The sequence below is a fragment of the Dendrobates tinctorius genome, unplaced genomic scaffold (assembly GCF_039654945.1).
Source record: "Dendrobates tinctorius isolate UK_male_01 unplaced genomic scaffold, ASM3965494v1 ptg000015l, whole genome shotgun sequence".
NCBI classification, from domain to species: domain Eukaryota; kingdom Metazoa; phylum Chordata; class Amphibia; order Anura; family Dendrobatidae; genus Dendrobates; species Dendrobates tinctorius.
In genome coordinates, this window is record NW_027361683.1 from 6669451 (window position 1) to 6689839 (window position 20389).

General features: G+C 44.5%; 1 protein-coding gene across 1 annotated transcript in view; it reads right to left on the reverse strand.

The window, feature by feature from the left end:
- The window catches only part of GNL2 (G protein nucleolar 2), a 123973-nt gene that overhangs the window by 30499 nt on the left and 73085 nt on the right, over positions 1–20389 (reverse strand). Inside the window, exons 12-13 of the mRNA XM_073562419.1 lie at positions 7482–7589; positions 5574–6019 (exon numbers count right to left, since the gene is read on the reverse strand). Of these exons, the coding sequence (XP_073418520.1) occupies positions 5574–6019; positions 7482–7589 (554 nt within the window). The remainder of the gene's footprint in view (positions 1–5573; positions 6020–7481; positions 7590–20389) is intronic.

The window sequence follows — 20389 nt, forward strand, 5'->3', positions numbered from 1 at the left end:
CCATTATACTGTATGGAGCACCAACGTGGGGCCATTATACTGTGTGAAGCACTACGTGGGGCCATTATACTGTGTGGAGCACTACGTGGGGCCATTATACTGTGTGGAGCACTACGTGGGGCCATTATACTGTGTGAAGCACTACGTGGGGCCATTATACTGTGTGAAGCACTACGTGGGGCCATTATACTGTGTAAAGCACTACGTGGGGCCATTATACTGTGTGAAGCACTACGTGGGGCCATTATACTGTGTGGAGCACTACGTGGGGCCATTACACTGTGTGGAGCACTACGTGGGGCCATTATACTGTGTGGAGCACTACGTGGGGCCATTATACTGTGTGGCGATTACAGTTGGAAAATCATACCGTGGTGGGGTCACCATACTTTGCTTGGCGGGTTCAGCGGTGGAAAGGGGGTGCAGTAGGGTCATCAAACCATGCATGTGGAAGAATTCACTGAGGGTGTCTTGCTGTATTTGGGGGGCACTTCTTTGGCAAACCTTATTATCAGAATACTCAAGGTTTTTTTTTATCTTTTGTTATTACTTAAATAAGGCCATTAGATCATATTTTACTGCTGTTACATAACATTATAATATTCCAATATGCTAGACTCAATTAAAATATATTTTGTTTGTGGGACAACCCACTTTAAGTTGGTTTCCATATGAAGAGGTTCATCATTAAGGAAAACCTTAAATTGCAGATATTTTTCTAACCCCTTCATGACCCAGCCTATTTTGACCTTAATGACCTGGCCATTTTTTGCAATTCTGACCAGTGTCCCTTTATGAGGTAATAACTAACGCTTTAAGGGATCCTAGCGATTCTGAGACTGTTTTTTCGTGACATATTGGGCTTCATGTTAGTGGTAAATTTAGGTCGATAATTTTTGCGCTTGTGAAAAAAACAGACATTTGGCGAAAATTTTGAAAATTTCGCAATTTTCAAATTTTGAATTTTTATTCTGTTAAACCAGAGAGTTATATGACAAAATAGTAAATAATATTTCCCACGTCTACTTTACATCAGCACAATTTTGGAAAAAAAAATTTTTTTTGTTAGGAAGTTGTAAGGGTTAAACGTTGACCAGCAATTTCTAATTTTTACAACAAAATTTACAAAACCATTTTTTTTTTTTTTTTAGGGACCATCTCACATTTGAAGCCACTTTGAGGGGTCTATATGGCAGAAAAAACACAAAAGTGACACCATTCTAAAAACTGCACCCCTCAAGCTACTCAAAACTACATTCAAGAAGATTATTAACCCTTCAGGTGCTTCGCAGGAATTAAAGCAACATGGAAGGAAAAAATGGACATTTTAATTTTTCCAACAAAAATTTTCTTTTAGCATCAATTTTTCATTTTTACATGGGTAGCAGGATAAAATGGATCCTAAAATTTGTTGGGCAATTTCTCCTGAGTACGATACCTCATATGTGGTCATAAACCACCGTTTGGGCGCATGGCAGGGCCCGGAAGGGAAGGAGCGCCATTTGACTTTTTGAATAGAAAATTAGCTCCAATCGTTAGCGGACATCATGTCACGTTTGGAGAGTCCCTGTGTGCCTAAACATTGGAGCTCCCCCACAAGTGACCCCATTTTGGAAACTAGACCCCCGATGGAACTTATCTAGATGTGTGGTGAGCACTTTGAACCCCCAGGTGCTTCACAGAAGATAATAACGCAGAGCAGAGAAAATAAAAAAATCATTTTTTTCCTCAAAAATGACTTTTTAGCCCGCTATTTTTCTTTTCACGAGTGTAACAGGAGAAATTGGACCCCAAAAGTTGTTGTCCAGTTTGTCCAGAGTACACTGGTACCTCATATGTGGGTGGGGAACCACTGTTTGGGTGCACGGCAGGGCTCAGAAGGGAAGGAGCGCCATTTGACTTTTTGAATAGAAAATTAGCTCCAATCGTTAGCGGACACCATGTCGTGTTTGGAGAGCCCCTGGGAGCCTAAACTTTGGAGCTCCCCTACAAATGACCCCATTTTGGAAACTAGACCCCTAAGGAACTTATCTAGATGCATATTGAACACTTTGGACCCCAGGTGCTTCACAGAAGTTTATAACGTAGAGCCGTGAAAATAAAAATAATTTTTTTCCCCTCAAAAAATGACTTTTTAGCCTGCTAATTTTTATTTTCACAATGGTAACAGCAGAAATTGGACCCCTAAAGTTGTTGTCCAGGTTCTCCCGAGTACGCTGGTACCCCATATGTGCGGGGGAACCACTGTTTGGGCACACAACGGGGCTCGGAAGGGAAGTAGTGACATTTTGAAATGCCGACTTGATGGAATGGTCTGCGGGCGTCATGTTACGTTTGCAGAGCCCCTTATGTGCCTAAACAGTAGAAACCCCCACAAGTGACCCCATTTTGGAAACTAGACCTACCAAGGAACTTATCTAGATGTGTGGTGAGCACTTTGAACCCCCAAGTGCTTCACAGAAGTTTATAACGCAGAGCAGTGAAAATAAATCATTTTTTTCCCACAAAAATAATTATTTCAGCCCCCCAATTTTTTATTTTCCCAAGGGTAACAGGAGAAATTAGACCCCAAAATTTGTTGTGCAATTTTTCCCGAGTACGCTGATGCCACATATGTGGGGGTAAACCACCGTTTGGGCACACATCGGGGCTCGGAATGGAGGGAGCACTGTATGACCTTTTGAACGCAAAATTGGCTGGAATAAATGGTGACGCCATGTCGCGTTTGGAGACCCCCTGATGTGCCTAAACAGTGGAAACCCCTCAATTCTAACTCCAACCCTAACCCCAACACACCCCTAACCCTAATACCAACCCTAATCTTAACCCCAACCACAACCCTAACCCCAACACACCCCTAACCCTAATCCCAACTCTAACCCTAACCACCAGCCTAACCATAATTCCAACCCACCCCTAACCCTAATCTTAATCCTAATAATTCCAACCCTAATAATTCCAACCCTAACCCTAATTCTAACCCTAATCCTAACCCCAACCCTAATTCCAACCCTAACCCTAGCCCTAACTGAAAAATAAAAATATTTTCTTTATTTTATTAGTTGTCCCTACCTATGGGGGTGATAAGCAGGGGGGGTTTATTTACTTTTTTTTTTATTTTGATCACTGTGAGAGTTTTTCACAGTGATCAAAATAAATGAATGAATCTGCCGGCAGGCACAACCCGGCGGGCGCACTGCGCATGCGCCTGCCATTTTCCAACATGGTGGCACCCATGATGCGGGACACCGGGACGGCCAGAGTTACCGGGGTGGGTGAGGGGGGGGGGGAATCGGAAGACTGGGGGGGGGAATCGGAAGGCTGGGGGGAGCGGAGGGAAGGGGGAGGGGAGCTGATGTTGAGTATGGCGACCGATCGCTGCCATCAGTCGGTGGCGGCAGCCGATCGGTGGCGTCAGTCGGGGGGGGGGTTCTCTAAGGGTGTCGGCAGTCATGCAGCATCGGCCATGGCTTGATTGTAATATTTCACCAAATTTCATTGGTGAAATATTACAATCGCACTGCGCATGCGCCCGCCATTTTCCAAGATGGCTGCGCCCATGAGCCGGGACACCGGGAGACAGAGGGGGACTCAGAGGCACAGTGGAAGGTGAGGGGGGGGTGATAGGACTGCAGGGGGAGCGGAGGGAAGGGGAGCAGATTGTGACGGCAGCAGCCAATCGCTGCCGTCAGTCCGTGGCGGGGGCCGATCACCCCCGCCAGCCGATGTTGGGGGAGTCAGATTAGGGTCTCCAGCCATGTCCGATGCTACTGCAACATCGGCCATGCCTGGATTGTAATATTTCATCAATTTTCATTGATGAAATATTACTATCGCTCTGATTGGCTGTTAAAAGTGAAACAGCCAATCAGAGCGATCGTAGCCACGTGGGGGCTAAGCCCCCCCCCGGGGTGAAGTACAAAGTCCCCTGTATCTGCGGGTCAGGTGACTTTTCAGTGACCCGCAGGGGGGCTTTGAAGTCATGACACAGCATATGCGTCATGGGTCGGATTGGCACAGACTTTCATGACGCATACGCTGTGTCACAGGTCAGGAAGGGGTTAATAAATATGAAGGTTTGATTGCGATTTTGTACAAGATTTTAATTTTTGCCCTGTGAAGGTTTGATTGCGATTTTGTACAAGATTTTAATTTTTGCCCTGTGTACTTGCGCTTGACATCACTGTTCTAAAATAAAAAGTGTATTGTATATGCTATGTGCACCAAAACTAGTGCAAACATAATGAGGAGCAGCTGCCCAAAAATGAGAAACGCAATCTGACAGAAACCAACAACCACTGCCCGTTTCTCTGGCTTTACTTGAGAGAAGTGTTACTGCATATAGCCCAAATCTTAGACCGATTTATCAAGACTGTCTTGATGAGGGTGCACAGTGGAGTCAAGAAAAATATTCAGGATTGAGAGTCCTCAGTAGTTGATACCTTTTAATGGCTAACTGAAAAGATGGTAATACATTGCAAGCTTTCGAGACTACTCAGGTCTCTTCATCAGGCTAGACTAATACAAAATCTGAAGTCACATATTTATGCACAATACAGCCTAGAAAAAATGCAATAGATAAGACAAGTGACGTGAAGCAGAACTATCAATATGGGAGAGGGAGAAACCTAAATATAAACATTGGACCAGTTCATAGATAAGGAGTCTGGATGGGCCAATTTATGTTTCTCCCTCTCCCATATTGATAGTTCTGCTTCACGTCACTTGTCTTATCTATTGCATTTTTTCTAGGCTGTATTGTGCATAAATATGTGACTTCAGATTTTGTATTAGTCTAGCCTGATGAAGAGACCTGAGTAGTCTCGAAAGCTTGCAATGTATTACCATCTTTTCAGTTAGCCATTAAAAGGTATCAACTACTGAGGACTCTCAATCCTGAATATTTTTCTATCTACTGGCTAACACGGTACAAAGATATACATCTTTCCTGTATCACAGTGGAGTCAAGACACTCCTGATGCATGAGTAGGTCCCATGCCTCTTCATGAATCAGGAGCATCTGACGAGTGGAATGCACATTTGTGTGCTACTTAAGAAATCTTACTCCAGTCCAGTGTATGGAACGCCACATCTCGTCATGAATTAGACGAGCTGTGGAGACACACCAATGCTATGCCCACTTTGATGGAGCTGGGAGACACTGGTGTGAAAAATTCAAAAGTTGCAACATTTTGGTGAAACTCAAGAGTTGCACCAAACTTTAGCGACTTTTCAAAGCGGTTACTACACTTTTTTGGCCTTAAAACTTTGATGAATAGAGCCCTTAATCTGTAAAGGATAGGGGACAGCTAGAAAAAAAATGTTGAAACATGAGTTGCTGTCCACTACTGGACAACCTTTTATCAATGACCCAAGCATGCTTCCTAAAGAACAGCGTTTCTTAAACTCTGACAAAAAATGTGAATGCTGTCGCGGTCATGTTACATTATGTCAAGAGACTGGCAGGGCACCCGGCGCTGAGAGCAGGGCCAATGCCTAAAATGAGAAGAGTCAAATATGTTCTACGTTTCTATGCACTAGTGAAATATTAGATAAAAAGTGCTTTACAATACCTTAAAGCAGAAAATCGCTTGGCCTTTGCTTTATTCAGAAATTTCTTGTACTTGGCTATTTTATCGTCCAGATCTTGTAGCAATGCTTTTGACTTCCGCTTTACAGCATTCTTACGATCAGCACTTGATGTCGCATCATTTTCTGTTTCAGAAAGGTGACCACTTTGGTCATCGTCCTCGTCTTCTGACAAGATGTCATCATCTTGCGAATCCAGTTCTGAAATGTCTGACATTCCATCTATTTCTATAGGCACCAAGTCTTCCTGAGAAAATTCTGGAGCAACATTAAGGTTCCCAAAGTTTTGACGGACGTTTGACAGGATTTCCTTTATTTCCTCTTTTTCCAGATTAGCAGCTTCCTGGGCCTCGGTGATGGTCTTTTCCTCATCAAGATTTTCCTCATTCACACTGGTACCAGCAGACGCTGCTATTGAAGCTTGCTGATGCTAGTGAGAAAAAGGACATGCTGTAAACATAGATTTATTACATCTTACAGCTATTCAATTGATAACTAATTGATATCTCTTTCAATCAAGATTTTACGTTACATATTTAAATGTTTTTTATTTTCCAATTTGTATCTTAAAAATAAACCTTTCCTTCTTGTTGCACAGGAAAGTAGTGGAAAAGTCGGCAGTGTGTGTCGATATGGGGAGCAGGGTGACTGGTATTGTCTGATTGCAGGATTATAAAGTAAAGGGGTACTCCCACCTCCAAGATCCTATCCCAATACGTCTTTCTTAAAACACACATTGTGCACATTCCCTTATGGGTTCAACCCCAACTCCCAGGTTCTTAGTCATGATGATTAAATTATGGGATTGACGCACTGCTTTGCTCCAGTGCACCAAGGAACTGGAAATTTTGGAAACGTCATTTGCCTTGGAGGGTGAGCTGAACTATTTTTCCTTATCTATTTAAATAATTGCCTTGTAATGTTTTTATTTCCTGTTCTGTCCAGATGTCTCCGGATCCCAGAATTCCAAGCGGAGGAAGTTCACCGACCACCATATTGGGACACCCAAGTGATGGATGTCTCAATATATAAATTGCTGCTGGTATCAACCTATTGTGCGGTACCACCAGCGGAACACTGTCGCACCACACACACACTCTATACGCCGTATGCACCTTACACACTCACACGCAGCCTCTTGCGCGGTATCACCAGCAGAACACAGTCACACTGCGCCTGCACGAATTCCGCGCAGGTGCAGTTAATCATTCGGCTGATTCTGGCAGCAGATGTGCAACGTGTCTACAGGCAGAGGAAGCCGGTCACATTAAAGGGTTTTCCCACGAACGAAAGTTCATTTTAAAAATTGTCTGTGTCTGACCGTGTACAGAACATACCACATCTCCTGGGCAGGGGAGGAAGCAAAAGACAATACTGACATTACAGCAGGGGATCACAGAGGATTCATTTTGTAAGGATAAATATTTCACTGACTTTCACTTTACCTCACAAAATATATCCTCTGCGATCTACTGTTGTAATGTCAGTATTGTCTTTTGCTTCCTCCCATGCCCAGGAGCTGTGGTATGTTCTGTACACGATCAGACAAAGGGGTGAGAGACAGAGCACAGGGGGGAGACAGCTCAAACGGGACAGCACATGAGGGGAGAACACGGCACAGGAAGGAGAGAGACAGAAGACAAAGGGGATAGGACACGGGGTGGACAGGTCAAAGAAGAGAGCACAGACGGGAGAAGTCATCACATGGGGAAAGAGTGGATAGGTGGTGAGCAAATGGGGGGGGGGGGGGATAGATTCTTAATGGTGCAAAGCCTGCCCCCATCGTGACATTACCGCCCTCCCGATGTGATAGCGTTGGGCCTCCATCTAGTATTGACCAAAAAATAGATGTAGCGCAAAAAGGAAAGCTAAAAAAGAAAAAAAATAAGTACCTCTGGCAGTGGCTCTGCATTGGGTGGTTTTACAAAGAAAGGTATTCTCCCTCGTTGCCAATCATTGAGTACCATCTTTGAAACAGTCTGGCAATCTGGTTCTCCACCCTACAATAACAATTAAAGAAGACATCATTTCTAAATAGGATAGCAAGAATAGGCAGACTATAAAAAGTACTGATTATATAGTTTAGAGGGAACCTGTCAGCAGGATTGTGCACAGTAACCTACAGACAGTGTCAGGTCGGCGCCGTTATACTGATTACGATGATACCTTGGTCAATGAAATGTGTCTTGTGGTTATTGTGTAATCTGTATTTGCAGTTTTCAGTTAATGAGATTCTCGTACTTCAGGGCAGCCTGTGTGGAGTCTTTATGTGATGCTCTGCTTAGATATTCATACTGATTGCTTCCCACAGGTCACTGATCCCTTTGTGACCTGCCCCCTATTTTACATACTGAATGTAATATGGTTTGAAAAAAAAAAAAAAAAAAAAATTCACATTCATGAGACAGGTGGTGCCTGTGCTGTAGCATGATACGGGGGAGAATAAGCATTTTTATATTAGTTAGACATATATATATATATATATATATATATATATATATATATATATATATATATATATATATATATATATATATATATATATATATATATATATATATATATATATATATATATATTTTTTTTTTTTTTTTATTTTTTTTTCTTACAACGATGCCAGAAGGATTTGGAAGGAGCAGATGGGTTGTCATGACAGCCAGGGGTCTGCAGAAGACCCCCATGCCGGTCATTACAACAATACTGTGAATATCAGCTCGCTGCTGTATACATAGCAGTACTGAAGCTCTACTATGTATTCCACAACCGATTGGACAAGTGCAGCTTCAGGTCTCCTTAGGGGACTATTAAAGTCAGTAAAAGGTATATAAAAAAAACAAAACAAAAAAAAAAAAAAACAACCATTCAAATCTTTGCCGCATTGAAAAAACAAAACAAAAAAAATGGTGCAACGCCAACACAATTGGCCACCACAACATTGTAATAAAATAAAATATGAGGTGATCAAAACATCGTATCTACCCTGAAATGATATCTGGAAAAATGTCAGCTCACAGTTTAAAAAATAGACCACCACACAGCCCCATATCCCAAAAATGGAAAAGCTACGGGTCTTGGAAAGTGACGACAAATGCAACAACATTATTTTTTTTTTTCACCACTTAAATACACAGCATGGTGTCAGAATCTTTGAGTATAGGTAGTGCATTGCAATGCATTATACCTGAAATCAAAGTGAAAAAAGTGAAAGTTCCATAAAGGGACTAGGTAAAAAAAAGAAAACATTTTTTAAAAAATATTAAAAAAAATAAATAAAATCCACTAATAACACATTTATGTAAAAAAAAATTAAAACAAAAAAGTACACAGTTGGTATCGCCGCATCCGTAAAAATCCGATCTAACAGTGTCACTGGTTAACCCCTCCAGTGGACGCCGTAAAAAAAAAAGAAAAGCAAATTATACTTTATCATACCGCTTGGAAAAAGTGTAATAAAACGCGATCAAAAAGACGAACGGTAATAATAGTATTAATAAAAGCGCCATCTTGTCCCACAAAAAACAAGCCGCCATACAGTTCCATCAGCAGAAAAATAAAGTTATAGCTCTCAAAATAAAGCAATGCAAACATAATTTTTTCTGAAAAACTTTGTGTAAAAGCGCCAAAACATAAAAAAAAAAAAAAAAAAAAAAAAAAAGATATAAATGAGGTATTGTTTTAATCGTACTGACCCAAAGAATTAAACTGCCTTTTATTCTATCACACTCAGAACAGAGAGAAAGAAAAATCCTGAATTGCTGGTTTTTGTTCATTCTGCTTCCGCATAAATCGGAATAGGAAGCGATAAAAAAAAAATGTCATGTGCCTGAAAATGGTACCAATAAAACAGTCAGCTCATCCAGCAAAGAAAAGTCCTCACATGACTGGGCTGAAATATCGAAAAATTATAGCTCTCAAAATACAAAATATGGCGATGCAAAAACTTCTTGCAAAAAAAAGCGTCTCTCAGTTTTTAGTGTGTGACTGTAGCCTAGGGTGACCGGATCTCATATGGGGGGAAAAAATGTCAGAATCTTGTTCGTCTGGACCCCACAAAACGATTCCCCTTTCCAGATATTGAGAGAGCCAAAATTTGAGCTCGATCAAACGACGTTAACCCGTGCCGTTCGTCGCTCAAAGTTTGAAAAAAAATCCAAATTGAGGTATTTTAAGATTTAGGTATTTTGCATAGTCTGTTAGACTATAAAGAATGTGACAACAACATTGCAGAAATAGCCCTGACCAAATTTTCGAACCATTTGTGGTATTTGAATGCAGAGTTGGTGGGATTATCGTTTTTTGATCCCACCATTACAGACAATTAAAAGTTGTTAATGGCTAATAAATTGCTCAGTAGCACAGATGAACCATCGGAGCACACTAGGGTTGTAAATTCAAAAGTTAGGAAAGAAAAATTAAAAGAGGTAGGAAGTAACCGACTTTAACGACCTTCTGACAAAAGATGAAGAACAAAAGCAATATGTCCTGCAAGTTGTAAGCAAATGCCGAGCATTATATTCTGACGTTTCAAAAACTACTTTAACAAAAGCTCTAGAATAGATTAGATAACTATGTAAAATGATCAACTCATGTAGGTTAGCGTGCTCTGATGGTTCATCTGTGCTACTGAGCAATTTATTAGCCATTAACAACTTTTCATTGTCTGTAATGGTGGGATCAAAAAACGATAATCCCACCAACTCTGCATTCAAATACCACAAATGGTTCGAAAATTTGGTCAGGGCTATTTCTGCAATGTTGTTGTCACATTCTTTATAGTCTAACAGACTATGCAAAATACCTAAATCTTAAAATACCTCAATTTGGATTTTTTTCAAACTTTGAGCGACGAGCGGCACGGGTTAACGTCGTTTGATCGAGCTCAAATTTTGGCTATCTCAATATCTGGAAAGGGGAATCGTTTTGTGGGGTCCAGACGGACAAAATTCCGACATCGATTTTTTGCGGTCACCCTACTGTAGCCATACAAAAAAAGGATATAGATCTGGTAACGCTCTAATCGCACCGCCCTGAAGAGTAAAGTCGCCTAATCACATATCGCAAGAGAAAAGGTGTAAAAAAAAAAAAAAAACCCAAAACCAATTCTTCACTTGCTGTGGATTTGTTCATTCTGTATCCCATTGAATCCTGCATCCCATCTCATTTGAATGGTATAAGTTGTTGAGAGCAGGTCAGATATGACCTTGGTCAGATGTGACATCATTTGAAGTGACATCTTTAAAGTGATACATGAGAAATATACCAGAAATCGGTCAGACGGTAAGACTAACCACTGCTTTCTTACTTTACTTGCTTTATTTTTTTAACCCTGCCCTTCAACCATGCTCACACTTGCCATCACCGTTTTTGATCCACTAATCTTCACTTCTACTTCGCTATCCCCAAACCCCTGCAACCCTGAACCAAATAATCTCCCCCTCTCTCTTGCCCCCCCCACCTCGCTTCATCTGGAGACATATTCCTTAACCTCAGACCTCTCCTACTAAAATACAATACAAGACAATCACTCTCCTTCACCCACCTGCTTTCCCTTTCTCTGCTTCTTCTCACTGCTGGCATCCCCCAATCCTTGCTCCCCCCGCCTCATACATCCCACTAATCCTCACCCCTATCTTTCTCACACTAAGAGAAACTACCGCAATCCCTCACACTTAAAACCTGTGCCACTGAGTCCCTCCATCCGGCACCCTCTTTCTGGAGCACTTTGGAATGCTCGCTCCATCTGCAACAAGCTCCACGTGATCCACGACTTCTTTACCTCCCGCAACCTTTCCTTCCTGGCCCTCACTGAGACCTGGCTGACACCGCCTCCCCAGCCGTACTGAGTTATGGCGGCCTCCACTTTACCCACACTCCTTGCCCTGGCAACAGACAAGGTGGAGGAGTGGGTTTCCACCTTTCTAAACACTGCTCCTTCAACCCTACCCAACCCCCACCCTCCCTTATCCTCCCTTCTTTCAAGGTTCACTCTGTCCGTATTTACTCTCCCTTTAATCTCCAAATGGCTGTCATATACTGGCCACCGGGCTCAGCCACTGCCTTCATCGACCAATTCTCCACCTGGCTCCTCCACTTTCTCTCTTCTGACATCCCCACCATCATCATGGGGGACTTCAACATCCCCATTGACACCCACCAGCCAGCAGCCACCAATCTCCTGTCACTTACCTCATCCTTTGGACTTAGTCAGTGGTCCTCCACAGCCACCCACACAGAGACACACATTAGACCTCATCTTCACTCACCTCTGTTCCCTATCTAATCTCACAACCTCTCCCTTCCCCCTATCTGATCACCATCTACTCACCTTCTCATCACCTGTCCCCCATGTCCAGCCACTAGCACATCCTCGCAGAAACCTCGCACACCAAGACATCGACAGACTCTCAGACTCTCTTCTACCTCTGTCCTCCATATCTTCACTCCACAACACAGACAGTGCCACTGCTTTCTACAACACCACCCTCACATCAGCCATAGACTCAGTCGCTCCTCTCATGCATGGCAAAGTGCGACAAACCAATAGGCAACCCTGGCACAACAACCTCACCAAAAAAACTTCGACAAGCATCCAGGGTCGCGGAGCAGCATTCGAAGAAAACACGCCTGCCAGACGACTTCACTGCTTTCAAACAAGCTACACTTGCCTTTAAATCAGCCCTCACCTCTGCTAAATAGACCTATTTCACAAACCTTGTATCTTCATTATCCCACAACCAAAAACAACTGTTCAGTCAAAGAAAACACTGCGGCAGCCGGCAAAGGCGCTCAATGAAATCCTAGGTGCAATGCTCCCTGTGTTTGAGACTCTTAAATGAGGCTCCACGGACTTTATTTGCATATTTGTATTTCCCAGGGAGCATTGCACCTAGGATTTCACTGATTGAGCGCCATTGCCGACTGCCGCAGTGTTTTCTTTGACTGGTCTCCCTGAGGTCAGTGATTGTTTCGTGATGTTGGTCTACTAGGCATTGCTCCCACCTAGCCAGAATCCTACTCCACACTGATGAGGGGCAACACCCCGAAACAGCTGTCTGTGGATGGATACCTGGCCTTGGTATTTCCCTTGTCATATCTGTAAACTCGTAAAGAGCTGGATACTGACTTAAAGGGCCACTTAATATGGTGGTAATGGTGGTTTCTGAAAGGAGCCACCCCTTGGCTGGGTCCTTCCCTGGAGGAAGAAGATCTGGCTGGTCCCGTGTTTGAGACTCTTAAATGAGGTTCCACGGACTTTATTTACAAACAGTTCCTGATACTCCGGCTTTATAAGCAGTCTACCTACTCCCAGAAAAGGGAGCCTTACAGGCCTTCCAGAGCTACACCATGACGCAGGCTCAACACCTCCTGCTATTGTGTTTTTGGCTCTACCAGCAGATGCACCACCACCATCAGTACCAGGTGGCCCTCCACACCCACAACCGTGTCCTCTTCCACCATACTTCCTCATATTTTTTTTTAAAATGGTCCCAAAATACCAGCAGATATATGGTACTGTATGAGAAGCGTACAGCTCTATACAGTATATGGATAACAGTAAATCTCCGTATATATTTCATGAGGCATACACAGACGCTCACAGGCTCAGTATGGATTACCCAATAAAATAAAAAGTTGAAAAATAGGAACATTATCACCAGATACAAGGTATATATAGTATAGTGTAAACATTCTGATTCTCCGTATGCATTTCAGGAGGCAGACACAAACGCTCTCAGGCCCAGTATGGATTACACAAGAATATGAAAAGCTGTAAATGGGTTATATAACACAAGCGTACAGCTGTATACAGTGTTGGGGTAATCTTAAAGTTCCAAATATATTGCCGGAGTAACAGACAGATGTTTACAGGCTCATTATGGATTACACCAGAATCTAAATAGCTAAAAAGGTTACTGTATCAGAAGCGTTCTGCTGTATACAGTGTTGGCCAAATTGAAAATATCAGTATATATTTCCGTAGTCACCCTCAGCCGCTCACTCAGTTTGGTTTTGACCATCATAAAAAATGTTGTAAAAAGTTCCTGGATAACAAGATAGCAAGTATATATTTTTTAGGGTACAATTGAAATCTCCAGATAAATAGTCCCGTAGTCACTCTCAGACGCTTACACAGTATGGATTTGACCGGAATGATAAAGGTACTGTATAACAAGATACAAGCTGTATCGAGTATAGTATAAAAATTTGTTTCTCCGATTCACCGTATATATAGAAGGCGTAACCAACACACGCTCACTCACTATGGCTGATGTAGGGAAGGTGGACTGACAGACAAACCAGCCTGTAGTGAGAAGCAGAGGTGTAGCGCAGTGTAGGTGTGAAACCGCTAAGATAAAGAGAAAGGGTGTAGTGTTTTAGCTTGCCCATTGGAGGGCAGTGGAGAGTGTGGGAGTGGGACTGAATAACTGCCATTGGTCAGAGAAACTGTTAGGTGATGGTGGGCGGAGTTAGCAGAACTGGAAGTATAAAAGGCTGAGGGAAGGTTCGGGAAGAGTCAGTCAGCGAAGGGAGCACAGTAAAGAGCAAGTTCTGCTGAGGAAATAGAGACAGTGGAAGGGCTCCAGAGAGGACTGACAGTTGAGGGGGTCACGGGGGGTGGCCCAGAGGACGGTAGCTGCAGATGAAGACGGCCTGGGGCCATCATACGGATGGTGCGCTCAGATTGGTGCAGCGCTGTGGTGGTTGGGCCTAGGCAAGCCACAGTGAAAAAGCCACAGAGGACGACACGATTATAGTTACAAAGGAAGTGAAGGTACCGGGGCCTGTGTACAGAGAAATGTGAAACGGCTGTGGTGAATTGCTGTTTCCAACAGAAGGATGGGCACTAAAAACGGACCTGTTCAATACAAACTCTGTCTAAGTCTCGTGTTTGTCTGCGGCAAGAAGAGGGTCCCCCCCCCACAGTTGGTTATCCTACAGATGATACCTTAATACAAATTTTTGAAACAAGGTACTGTATCAACACATACCAGGTGTGTCCAGTCTAGGGTTAAATTTCCGTCTATACTTCCGGAGTCAGACACAGACACTCACAGGCTCACTATGTATTACACCAGAATTAAAAAAGTAGAAAAAGGGAAAGGTATTCATAGCGTACATCAGTATACAGTGTTGTGGTACTTTTAAATGTTCACATATATTTCAATCTCAGTAAGCCAGTCAAGAGTCAACTCTACTGGAAACTACATGGATACAAGTATAGACGCAAAGTCGAGTGTTAGCAGAAATTTTGGAATTACTCATCGCGGGAAAACCTCCCGGTAGATGTTGCAGAGGCGATGCAGACCCTCAATTACTGTGTCTGTGGAGAAAGCGAAAAAGGTTCTTTGTGAAGAAAGGATTGCTTTATCGCAGTAGCGTCGATCACATCACCATTACTCGTCTCCATCAAATTGTGATCACAGGGAGAGATGTACCCATGGTCCTCACTGCCTATCATGATGTGCCTGGTCATTTTGGAGTGCAAAAGACAGAAGCCACAGGCCGTAGGCGATTCTATTGGATTGTCATGAGAGGAGACACTGAAAAATGGTGGCAGGAATGTCACACGTCTGACTATCACAACTGTGAAAGGTGATCATAAACCTCCACTGCATCCACTTGTAAGCTGACGTCCATTTGAAATGGTAGCCATTGATCATCTGAAGGTAAAGGCCATCAGGACAGGCCATAGCTACATCTTAACCGTCACTGATCAATACACCAAATTTCTAGTGGCCGTCCCTGTGAAGGATTTAACTGCCCAGACTACACAGCGGTGGAGCAGGGAGAGTCAAGTATTGCAACTTTCAAGTGCTGTGGCCATGACCAAGCAGAGGGGGCACAATCGTGGTCGACAGTACTAGCACAGGGCCCCTCATAGTACGCTGTTGTGTCTGACGGCGAGTGGGCCCTCCCACCGTCTGAGACACTGTATTGTACTATGAGGGGCCCTGTGCCATTGCCGTCGGCCATCAGTGGGCCCATCCACCTGTTCAGAGCAACGGCACTTGCCCGAGTGCGCCAGGTCTTGACCCCAGCCGTTGGGTGAGGGGTGGGCAGCCCAGGTATGGAGGCTTAAAAATTGGCATATGTAGATGTGTTGGCTGGACATTCAGCTGCTGCAAAGGCCGTAATTGGGTAAGTCCGAGGAAGAGGGGGGAAAAACCGAGGCACTTTTCTGGTAACCTATGTGTCATCATGGGAAGGTGATCTAACCTTCATTAAAATGAACCATGCATGGGTTTCAAAGGACTTTGTACCATCAACATTTTGGGTCGACAGACGGGTCCTTTTTTCTGTCAGGATTGATCCAGCAGCACTGAAGACTCTTTCAGATAACACACTAGCAGCAGGGCAAGCGAGCTCCTGTAAGGCATATTGTGCCAATTCAGGCCAGGCATCCAGTTTAGAGGCCCAATAGTCAAAGGGGAATGACCTGTGAGGGAGAACATCGATATGGGAGGAAAACCACCATGGTTACTTACCGGTAGCCGGTTTTTCCGGAACCCATGACAGCACCACCTGAGAGAGGGATCCGCCCCGCCAGGACAGGAACCTACTGAGACATAAGGGGCGGCACCTTTCCCCCGCTTCAGTTGGGTTACAGAGCATTGAGAGGACTTCCCGGTTAGTTACATGTTTAATCCAACACCACAACACTCAAAACACCCTACTAATTGTGCACACCATACAGTGAAAAAGGGGGGGAATGTACGGGTGCTGTCATGGGTTCCGGAAAAACCGGCTACCGGTAAGTAACCATGGTGGTTTTCCCTTCACCCATGACAGCACCACCTGAGAGATTTTTGGAGACTTCGAAACACCTTAGGGAGGGACCACCGCTTGCAGCACCCTTCTACCAAAGGTTAAGTCAGCAGAGGAGGATAGATTTAATCTATAGTGCTTAAAGAAGGTTGAAGGTGAGGCCCAGGTAGCGGCCTTACAAATTTGTTCGATTGATACCTCTGCCTTTTCAGCCCAGGAGGTCGCCACGGCTCTGGTGGAATGAGCCTTGATGCCGTCAGGAATCGGGATACCACTAGCTGAATAGGCTACACTAATGGCTTCCCTGATCCATCTAGCAATAGTCCCTTTTGAAACCCCATAGCCTTTCCTGGCACCCTGAAAAGCTACGAATAGGAACTGTGACCTCCTCCTCTGGCTAGTGGCAGATATATATTCTACGAGAGCTCTTTTAACATCCAGACTATGGAATTTTTCCTCCCCCAGATTTTTTGGATTTTCGCAAAAGGATGGAAGAACAATTTCCTGACCCCGATGGAAATCTGACACTACCTTGGGCAGATAACTGGGGTCTGTTCTTAACACTACCCTATCCTGAAAGACTTGCGTATAAGGAGGATTTACTGAGAGAGCCTGTAAGTCGCTTATCCTGCGGGCTGATGTGAGGGCTACTAACAGGATCGTTTTTAGGGTCAAAAACTTTAGGGGTAGCTGATGTAATGGCTCATACGGTTCTTTTGTAAGGGCTTCTAACACCAGGTTTAAATCCCAGGGGGCTATTCTAGGTATTGGAATAGGCCTAGCTCTGGCAGGATTTAATAAATCTGGCTATCCACCTATCTGATGCCAGTTTGCAATTGTAGAGCGCCCCTAGTGCCGACACCTGAACCTTAAGTGTGTTTACTGCTAACCCCATCTGCAACCCAGATTGTAAGAACTCTAGGATGTCACTAATCGGGGGTTCTTTCCCTAACGGCTTACCCAAGAACTGTAGGAACTTATCCCATGTTCTGCCGTAGATGTTAGTAGTCACCGGTTTCCTGCTTTTTAGCAGAGTGGCCACCAGCCCAGGGGAGAACCCCCTATCTATTAAAAGCGACCTTTCAAATTCCACGCCGTCAGATGGAATTCTTTGACCTGAGCGTGCAATATTGGACCCTGAACTAGTAGGTCCGGGATTTCTGGCAGAACCCAAGGATCGGAGAGGGACATCTTCCGTAGCAGAGCGAACCAGGGCCTTTTTGGCCAAAATGGAGCTATTAGAATCACCCTGGCTTGATCGTTTCTGATTTTTCTTACCACAGTCGGGATCAGAGCTACTGGGGGGAACGCGTAAGCCAGTCTGAAGTTCCACTGGATGTGCAGTGAGTCCACTGCCCATGGGTTTTCCCTTGGGTTTAGAGAGCAGAACCTTTCTGTTTGCCTGTTGTGCTTGTTTGCAAAGAGGTCTATCACCGGTTCCCCCCAAAGCTGAATTAACTTTTGAAAAATGGATCGGTTTAGCGCCCATTCTCCTTGCCTCAGGGTATTGCGACTCAGGAAATCTGCCTCTATATTTTCTGCCCCTTTTATGTGTAGGGCTGTCACGGAGTGTAGGTGATCCTCTGCACTGCTCAGAATGTCTGTTGCTGCTTCCATTAAGGAGTGTGATCTTGTCCCTCCTTGGTGGTTGATGTATGCCACTGCTACCTTGTTGTCTGACATGATGCGTACATCTCGACCCTGGAGTAGCGGAATGAAGTGGTTTAGGGCCTTGCCCACTGCCCACAGTTCTCTCAGGTTGGAGGATGCCTTCCTTTCTTGAGGTGTCCAGGAACCCTGACCTATGAGGCCCCTTAGGTGTGCCCCCCACCCCGAGGAGCTTGCATCTGTTAAAATTATATCTGTCGCCTGTCTGTCCCATGGTATTCCTAAGGTCAGATTTGTCTCGTTCAACCACCAGTTGAGAGAGTCTCTGGTTTTTAAGGAAAGCTCCAGCTTTCCTTCCAAACGCCCTCTTTGCGATCTTTGTGCTCTTAGTATCTCCCCCTGGAGTTGCCGGGTGTGAAACTGAGCCCACCTGACCGCCGGAATACAGGATGTTAGGGTACCTAGCAGGGACATTGCTTTTCTTAACGTCATACATGGTTGGTTTCGGCCCGCCAAGGCCAGATTTTGCACCTTCTCTATCTTGGACTCTGGGAGCAGACACTCTTGCCTTTCTGAGTCCAGTATAAATCCTAGGAAGGTCTGTTTCTTTAGGGGTTGTAATTTTGATTTTTTGAAATTGACTATCCACCCTAACTCTTGCAAGGTGTTGATCACCTGAGTCAGCTGTGCTGTACAGTGGTCCTCTGAACTGCCCACTATAAGAAAATCGTCCAGGTATGGTATTATGACCGTATCGTGAATCCGGAGAAAGGCTGTCACTTCCGCTATGACCTTGGTGAAGACCCTCGGGGCTATGGATATGCCAAACGGAAGAGCCCTGAACTGAAAGTGCCTTAGTGTGCCCTGAATATAAAGCGCTACCCTCAGGTATTTCTGGTAATCTGGATGGATAGGGATGTGGTAATACGCATCCTTTAAATCGACTACGGCCATGAAGCAATCTTGATGTAGCAGCTTCACTGCCGTAGTTACTGATTCCATCTTGAAGGTCGGGTTCTTTATCCATAGATTGAGGCGTCTGAGATTTATGATTGTCCTGAACGACTGATCCGGTTTTTTTATTAGGAAAAGGGGTGAATAAAACCCCTTTTCTTCCTGTAAGCGTGGCACCTCGGACAGTACCCGCTTGTCTATCAGGCTCAGGATTTCTGTTTCTAAGGCCAGTTGTTCTTCGGTCATCTTCCTGATAGGTGTGATGACGACCACGGATTTTGGCTGACGAATAAAGGGGATTTTCAGGCCTTCTTTTAGGATGCTCAGAATCCAGGTGTTGGAGGAGATCTTTTCCCAGGCCTGGAAAAAGAGTGCCAATCTCGCTCCTACTGGAATACTGGCGTCACTGTGGTGACTTTTTGGAGGTGGAGGTGCCTCCACCAAACATAAACCCTGATTCTTTCTTCTTTTTATCCTCCCATCTTCTTCTGTCAGCGGGAGGACGCCCTCTATTGAATCTCCCCCTCTGAAAGGGCTGTCTCCTCTGATCCATAGGGAATCTGGGGAAGCCTTTTTTCTTATCGCCTGCTTTCTCCAGAATATCGTCCAAGTTCTTGCCGAACAGGAATCGGCCATCGCAGGGGAGAGAGCACAATTTGGCCTTGGACTGAAGGTCACCCGGACAGCCCTTAAGCCATAACGCGCGTCTAGCAGCATTTGATAGTGACGCTGCTCTGGCTGTCAATCGCATAGAGTCCGCCGAGGTATCTGCCAAAAAAGCCGCTGCCCCGTGCAAGAGATACATGTCTGATAAGATCTTCTCTCTTGGGACCCTTGACGCCAGCTTCTCTTCTAACTGCTGCAGCCAGATCATGAGGGAGCGTGCCGTGCAGGTGCCCGCTATCGCCGGCTTAAGACCTCCTGCTGTCGCTTCCCATGCGTGCCTCAAATATGAGTCCGCTTTTTTGTCTAGCGGGTCTCTAAGAACCCCTGCGTCTTCCAAGGGCAGGGCCGACCTTTTGGAAGACCTGGACACCGCTGCATCTATTTTTGGGACTTTGTCCCATATTTCCGTATCCTTGTATTCAAAGGGGTATCGTCTCTTAGAGGCGGATGGAAGGGCCCCCGATTTTTCAGGCTTTTTCCACTCCTTCTCAATAAGCACCTGGATTTTCGCGTTTACTGGAAAGGTTCGTTTTTTCCTCTCCTGAAGCCCCCCAAACATGACGTCCTCTAGGGTTTTAGCCGCCCTTTCTTCCTGTAGGCCCATTGTGGTTCTAATGGCCTTTAGGAGGGCATCTGTATCTTCTACAGGGAAACATGGCTTACCCCCTGTGTCACTATCTGAGGAGTCTGAGGAGGATGATTTTTCCGCCTGAGATGATACTGATGCGGAATCTGAGGGGGAACTAGGGAAATCCTTCCTGCTTTTTTTCCCTTTTTTCAATAAGGACTTAATTGAGCCTTCCAT